The sequence below is a fragment of the Buceros rhinoceros genome, unplaced genomic scaffold, assembly GCF_000710305.1.
Source record: "Buceros rhinoceros silvestris isolate BGI_N320 unplaced genomic scaffold, ASM71030v1 scaffold8136, whole genome shotgun sequence".
NCBI classification, from domain to species: domain Eukaryota; kingdom Metazoa; phylum Chordata; class Aves; order Bucerotiformes; family Bucerotidae; genus Buceros; species Buceros rhinoceros.
The window spans coordinates 24850-31297 of NW_010418089.1; the positions used below are offsets into that span (position 1 = coordinate 24850).

At 55.4% G+C, this 6448-nt stretch overlaps 1 protein-coding gene across 1 annotated transcript in view; it reads left to right on the plus strand.

Moving 5' to 3' along the window:
- Window positions 1-3585, plus strand: part of LOC104495437 (polycomb protein SCMH1-like) — a 13536-nt gene extending 9951 nt beyond the window's left edge. Inside the window, exons 5-8 of the mRNA XM_010138405.1 lie at window positions 1381-1469; window positions 2388-2631; window positions 2747-2828; window positions 3480-3585. Of these exons, the coding sequence (XP_010136707.1) occupies window positions 1381-1469; window positions 2388-2631; window positions 2747-2828; window positions 3480-3585 (521 nt within the window). The remainder of the gene's footprint in view (window positions 1-1380; window positions 1470-2387; window positions 2632-2746; window positions 2829-3479) is intronic.
- The last annotated feature ends 2863 nt before the right edge of the window (window positions 3586-6448 follow it).

Sequence of the window (6448 nt, forward strand, 5' to 3'; positions counted from 1 at the left end):
CCGAGGACAGGGCTGGTGTCTGGGTGGAGGGGCTGTAGAACTTGATGGACAGAGTAACCCAGAGAGCAGAAAGGTGTCTGCTGTGTCCCTGTGATTTCAAAAGCATTTCAATTTCCACTTGTGCTGCTGAAGTCTGTTAGTGCCCGGGTGTCTTTGGGGCAGTAGCAGCTCAGCTGGAGACCATGTGGTGGGGAACATGAGGTCTGAAAATGTTCCTCGTGATTTAAGTCTTGTCTCAGGTGAAGGGACAATTGTCATATTTCATCTGTTTATTTATTTAGTGTTGCATGGCTGCAGCTTTATCAGTAACTCAACTCTTCTCCCAGCCTTGTCTGCAGTTAAACACGCACCTTTGGGTTTTGACACTGGCCAGCTGAGGAGCTGATTGGCTGGTTCTTTCATGACGAAGCAGTGAGATTAACTTGCCTCTGCTTTCTGCTGCCCATCCGAACATCACTCTGGAACCTCAGTCCCCGGGTGCAGCTCCCAGCTCTGGCGTGGCCTGTCGGGGGTCCTGCAGGTGCCTGCTCTGGCTGGCAGTGGCGGGTTCTCCGGTGCCTCGGTGGGTGTTGCCAGCAGATGGCAATAGGTGTAATGGAGTTGCAGAGCAGAACCCATTTCTGCCAGTGCCAGAGGAGAGGAGTGGTTCTCCAGGAGCAGCCGGGGTGCCCAGCTCTGATCTCTGTCCCTGAGTAACCTCGGGCCAGTGGAGTGGTTCTCACGTTTAGCAAAGGTGGTGTTTTGGGATACCCGGAGCCTCTTATTGCTGTGCAGTCGCACTCAGTGACATATGCTCAGAGCAGGGGTATTTGTTTTTTTCTTCCCATAAACCCCTTCCTGTTATTTCTTCACTTTTTTTTCACAGAAGGCGTCGAGCCAAAAACCTCTGTCCTTCCCCGTAATGGTTAAATCACTTTCCCAGCCAAACCACAGCCTCTTTAGTTCTACAGGTTAGCTCGCCTGCAGCTCATCTAACAGGTCAGGGAGGCCACCCAGCAGCTGAGATTCCCTGTTGAGGAGGATGTTCTATAGCCCAAGTGTGCACTCGCTGATTCGCTCCCCCCTGGAGCAGGATCACAGATGCTGCCAGCTCGAGGGCTTCAGCGAGGGCTCTGCCTGTGCGCTCAATGTACAGACTGCTGTTAGGATCAGCGAATGCTGCAGTCAAACACCCATTTCCAGATGTTTCTCTTCAACAACACAGTGTTTTGCATTCAGAGTATTGGAAAAGGTCAACCTTGGCTCTGCAGCCCGTGAAGGAGGGTGCTGTGGGATCACAGTGTGTGCTCGCTGCAGAGTTCCCATCACAGCGGGCGTGTGCTGCTGGATCCAGTGGCCCCCACAGCCTTAAAGTCTCCATCTCTGCTTCCTTCTCTACAGGCTTCCGGCTGAATGCCTCCTCTTGGCCCATGTTCCTTCTGAAGACTCTGAATGGAGCAGAGATGGCTCCTGTCCGGATTTTTCACAAGGTATTTCACTGTCCTGTTTGTGAAGACGTTCCTTTGGTGTGGCCCCTTAGCTGCAGAGCCCCAGAGTCGCTGCTGGCCTCTGTGAGATCCACTGATCCCGGAGGAGATGGACATTGCCCGGCTTTGCCCTGGGACAGACCCTCTGCAGCAGTGTTGGAACTGTGTCAGGGTGCAGACAGGGGACTGCTAAGAAAGTCTCTTGGGCATCAACACTCGGGCTCAAGCAATGTGCCTGGTTTTCCCTCGAGCTGCAAGTGCTCCTCAAAATCAGGGATGCAGTAGGTGGAAATCAGCACTGATCTGAAACTTCAGCGTGCTAGGAGTGAAATAGTGCTGTGAGGCAACGCCACATGTAAGACTCTGTAGTTTGACACTGTCAGTGGAGTCTCTAGAGAGGGACAGAAGCCAGTTGGGAGGCAACCGCTGTGGTGTGGTTGGTGTGGCTCGAGTGTATCTCAAAGATAAAAGACTAGAAAGAGGAAGCCGCAGGTGAGGACAGATGGTGGATCTCTCGCAGCTCCAGGAAAGCTGGAGGTGAGAGATGAATGATGGAGACAGTCTGTCATATCCTGGGTTTTCCTGCTCTGAGATAACAAGGTGAGAGTGCCCCACAGAGGCTTTTTTCTTTGGAGCTTTATTTTCCGCCTCTGACAGGGTTGTGGGAGGGTGCCACATTAAGGTAGCACTGTCTGGACTTGGTCCAGCAGCCTGGTGGTGGCAGAGCGGTCAGGAGGGGACTTTGTTGCCTCTTGAAGGCAACATGTGGTTGCATAGCATGTGCACACATCACTGGGGCTCAAATCCAGCCCACTAGACCCCTTCCACTCGTGAAGGTGAGTTTGCCGATGGGAAGGACAGCCTGGTGTGGGGAGGCACCGGCATGTCGTCTTTGAGCACATTTTCAACTTCTCCTTGTAGGAACCACCATCTCCATCCCAAAACTTCTTCAAGACAGGTATGAAGCTGGAGGCAGTGGACAGGAAGAACCCTCACTTCATCTGCCCGGCCACCATTGGGGAGGTGAGAGGCTCTGAGGTCCTCATAACATTTGATGGCTGGAGAGGTGCCTTCGATTACTGGTGCCGATATGATTCCCGGGACATCTTTCCCGTAGGCTGGTGCTCGCTGACTGGAGATAATCTGCAGCCCCCTGGAACGAAAGGTAAGGCCCATGTTGTGGCTTAGCTGTCTTCCTCCTCCACTCAGTTCTCAAAGAGCAGCCGAACAGGCAGAGGCTGGCAGCAAGGCTGTCTGGGTGCCCTGTCTGCTGTCCTTAGCTGCTTTGTACGTGGTGAAGGTGCAGACGGTCACACCAGTGAGCCTGGCGTCAGGGTGCTATAAGGACCAGCCATCCCAAGGGTGGGCAGGGTGGCGGCTCTCTGGAGGGATCTTGGTACTGTGCAGCGCTGCTGAGGTCTGCTCCTCCTCAGGAATTTTCTTGGAGTCTTCATGTGTCTTTGGAACACTTTGCTAGGGAGTTTTTCACAGGGGGACTGGGCTGTTTGTGGATATAATAAGGGAATGATAACTGGATCGTGTCTGTCTGTACCTCTGGCAGTGACCTTGCTCTGCCTTATGCTGTGACCTCTGTCATGAGTGTGGAAAAAGCAGCTCTGAGTCAGGTGGAACTTGCCTTGTTCCCAGAACCATGAGTGTTGGGCAGGAGTGGTGTTGGGGAACTCACTGCCTTGCCAAGGTCTGAACCCTGGCTGCTCAGGTTCCCAGAGGTGACTCTGCCTTACTGGCACTGAGGTGGTGTTGAGGACCCTAGGAGCTGTCGTTGTCCCTATGTGTGTCCTTCTGGCACTGGCTGGCAGGTCCAGCATGTGCCTGTCCGTGCAGTGAGAAGCAGGAGAGCAACCTCTGTACCGGAGCTGAGGGATCACTTAGGAGAGGTGTTTCTCTGCTGAGTCTCTTCCTCTTGAAAATCCAGGGCCAGCCTGCACTAACCCATCAGCCTGGTGCTTTCCTGCTCTCCCTTATGAGCTAGTTCTGTCCCCCATGCTGCAGGGCTGGTGTTGGGGTGGCTGCCGTGGGCTGTCTCAATGGCCTGTGTGCCAGCCGAGCCGCGGGCTCCCCTCAGGTGGAGACGATCTCTGTGACGGTTGGGAACTGAAAGGCTCTGGCTGTTCATCTTGGATTTCTGCATTTGGCCTCAACGTTCCCAGCCTCTCCCTCACTTCCTACTGTTTGTCTGCATCCTGCCTGCTGTCCTTCCCCAGCTCCACATTGCTGCTGAGGACCTCCAGCCAGTGGCCAACCTCTCCGGTGGTGCCCTGGGGTCAGGCGCTCTTGCCCAGCATCTCCAAGGTGCTTCTCAAGTACCACACGAGTGGCTAAAGAAACCTGTGTGTTGGCAGTAAACTGATGGTGAAGGGTTTCAGCAACAAGGTGGAAGCTGCCTTCCCAGGGCAAGTGGGGTCCTCCGTCTGGCCCACAGCACCCAGCGCAGGCAGCTCTGTTCCCCTCCAGCCTTCCTGCGCCAGGGGCTGAAGCTTGGAGTGAGCAGAGCAGCCAGAAATAACATGCAGGTGACACTGTGGTAACTTGGAGCCATTGTGAGCAGCATTTGCTTCTCCCCACTGCTGCTGGCAGGCAGCAGTGACAGACTCTCTCTTTCTCATCGCAGCGGTTCTGCATGTCCCGCTCAGGTACAACAACAGTGAACCCCGATAGTCACATATCTCCACACCCAGGCAGAGGCAGCCCTCGCTCTCAGGCACATTTCCACTCTCTTTGCTGTGTTTTTCAAGTACTGGGGCAAGAGCAGGGATAGGCAGAGGTCGCATGAGCCGTACAAAACTGCTGTGACATCAGGATCAGTCTTGTCTTTGTGGTATTTTACCTTCCTCTCTGTGGCACCCCCTTCCCCTTCCTGCCCTGGATTTTCTGATCTCCACTTCGTGGGATTAAACCAAAAGAAAGGAGCGCTGGGAACTTCCTCATCTGTAATTAAATTCCTCGCTCGCTCCTTTTTGCTCTCAGCTCTGCTTTGGCAGAGGGTTGAGCACCTGTGGGCACTGTTCTTGGCAGGGCTGGAGGATGCTTCAGAGGAATCCTCCTTTCCTTCAGCTCCAGTAAAGCTTCAGCTTCCCCTTATGCCAGCCTGGAGCTGCAGGACCCTGTGGTGGAGTCGGGCAGGTTCCCTTTCCCGGTGGGAATTGCCCTGAAGTCAGGGACACCTGAGGAGATGTGCAGGAGATTGGTGCTCACCATGGTTACGCTGGGACTGACAGTCTGGCAGCGTGAGGTGCTTGGGGGAGCCGAGAAGCCCTGTGAAGAGTTAACTTCATGGAGGCTGATGCCTTCCTGGGGCTGAGCAAAAAGAGGCCTCGTGAAGTGAGCTCATGCTCAAGAGAAGCAGAACTTCAAAGAGGCCAGGCATGTTTATTTAATGCTGGTAACTTAATTCAGCTCTAATCTGTCCCTTCTGCTGCCTGCCAGTGGAGGTGGAGGAGTGCAGGGCTTCTCCCAGGCACATCCCCGCTCTGGCTCCAGGGCCTCCCACTCCCAGCAGCTTAGCTGGTGCGACTGGGCAGAGTGCTGCTGGAGCTGGGGCCCAAGGGGAGCTTTCAGGAGGGCACATGTGTGTGAAGGGAGGAAGGGGAGGTCAAACGGCGAGGAGGAGCAGCTCTCTGTGTGCCAGGTTGGTAATGACACGCTGTCAGGATGCACTGTCTGTGTGGTGACCTGCTGGGAGAGCTCCCCTGGCCAGCGGCCAGATGGCTCCGGGCTCCCAGGCGTCTCCTGGAGCTGCTCGCTCGATGCAGCACAGCTCGGAGCTGAGGGTTTAGACAAACGCGTGCCACAGCGGAATTGTAGTACGGGGGTTCTGATGCGGGCGGTGGGTCCTGACCCGCTCTGCTCTGTGTTACCCGTGGGCTGGGTGTGGAGCTCGGCTCTGCCGGGCTGACGGAGCGAAACGCGGTACAGTGGAGGCAGGCCCCTGAGGCTGTCCTGGAGGGAGTGGGGCTTCTGTGGGGGTGCAGCAGATTCCTCCACCTTCCCACCCAAGCCAGCAGGGCATTCCCAGGGCTGTTGCTTGACTAGGAAACCCACATATTCTGCACAGCATCTTATGTGTCTTTTCATGCCTCTTACACACGTGCTCTTTTACCCTTAAACACATATCCCGGGCTCTTAGGGGTCTGAGGTGAGGTGGACTCCTGTTAAAGTGGGTGCTGGGGCAGCTTTGGGCTCTGCTGGAGAGGCAGGTGCTGCTGAGGAGAGCTGCTGCCATCACCACACGCAGGAGGTGCTCATGCCTTATAGAGTCTCTGCAGAGTTCTAGAAATTACCTTTTCTGACCATTGCTAGAAGAGCTCTTTGCATGTCCATTCTCGCTGAGTCAATCAGTCATCCTAGAGAAGCACCAATAGAGAAATATTTATCAGTCACAGCCTATATCACACCCTCAGGCAGTCTGCAGATAGCACCAAGTTAGATGGATCTGCTTGAAGGTTGGGAGGCTCTACAGAGGGATCTGGACAGGCTGGAGCGATGGGCCAAGGCCAATGGTACGAGGTTCAGTAAGGCCAAGTGCTGGGTCCTGCCCTTGGGTCACACCAACCCCTGGCAACCTCCAGGCTGGGGGAAGAGCAGCTGGAAACTGCCCACGGAATAGGACCTGGGGGTGTTGGTCACCAGCAGCTGAAGAGGAGCTAGCAGATGGTCAAGAAGGCCAATGGCATCCTGGCTTCTAGCAGCACTGGTGTGGTCAGCAGCACCAGGGCAGGGATCCTCCCCCTGAACTCGGCACTGGTGAGGCCACACCTCGAATCCTGGGTTCAGTTCTGGCCCCTCACTCCACGAAGGACATTGAGGGGCTGGAGCATGTCCAGAGAAGCTGGAGCAGGGTCTGGAGCATGTCCAAGGAGCAGCTGAGGGACATGGGGGGTTTCAGCTTGGAGAAGAGGAGGCTCCGAGGAGACCTGCTGGCTCTGACAACTCCCTGGCAGGAGGTTGGAGCGAGGCGGGGG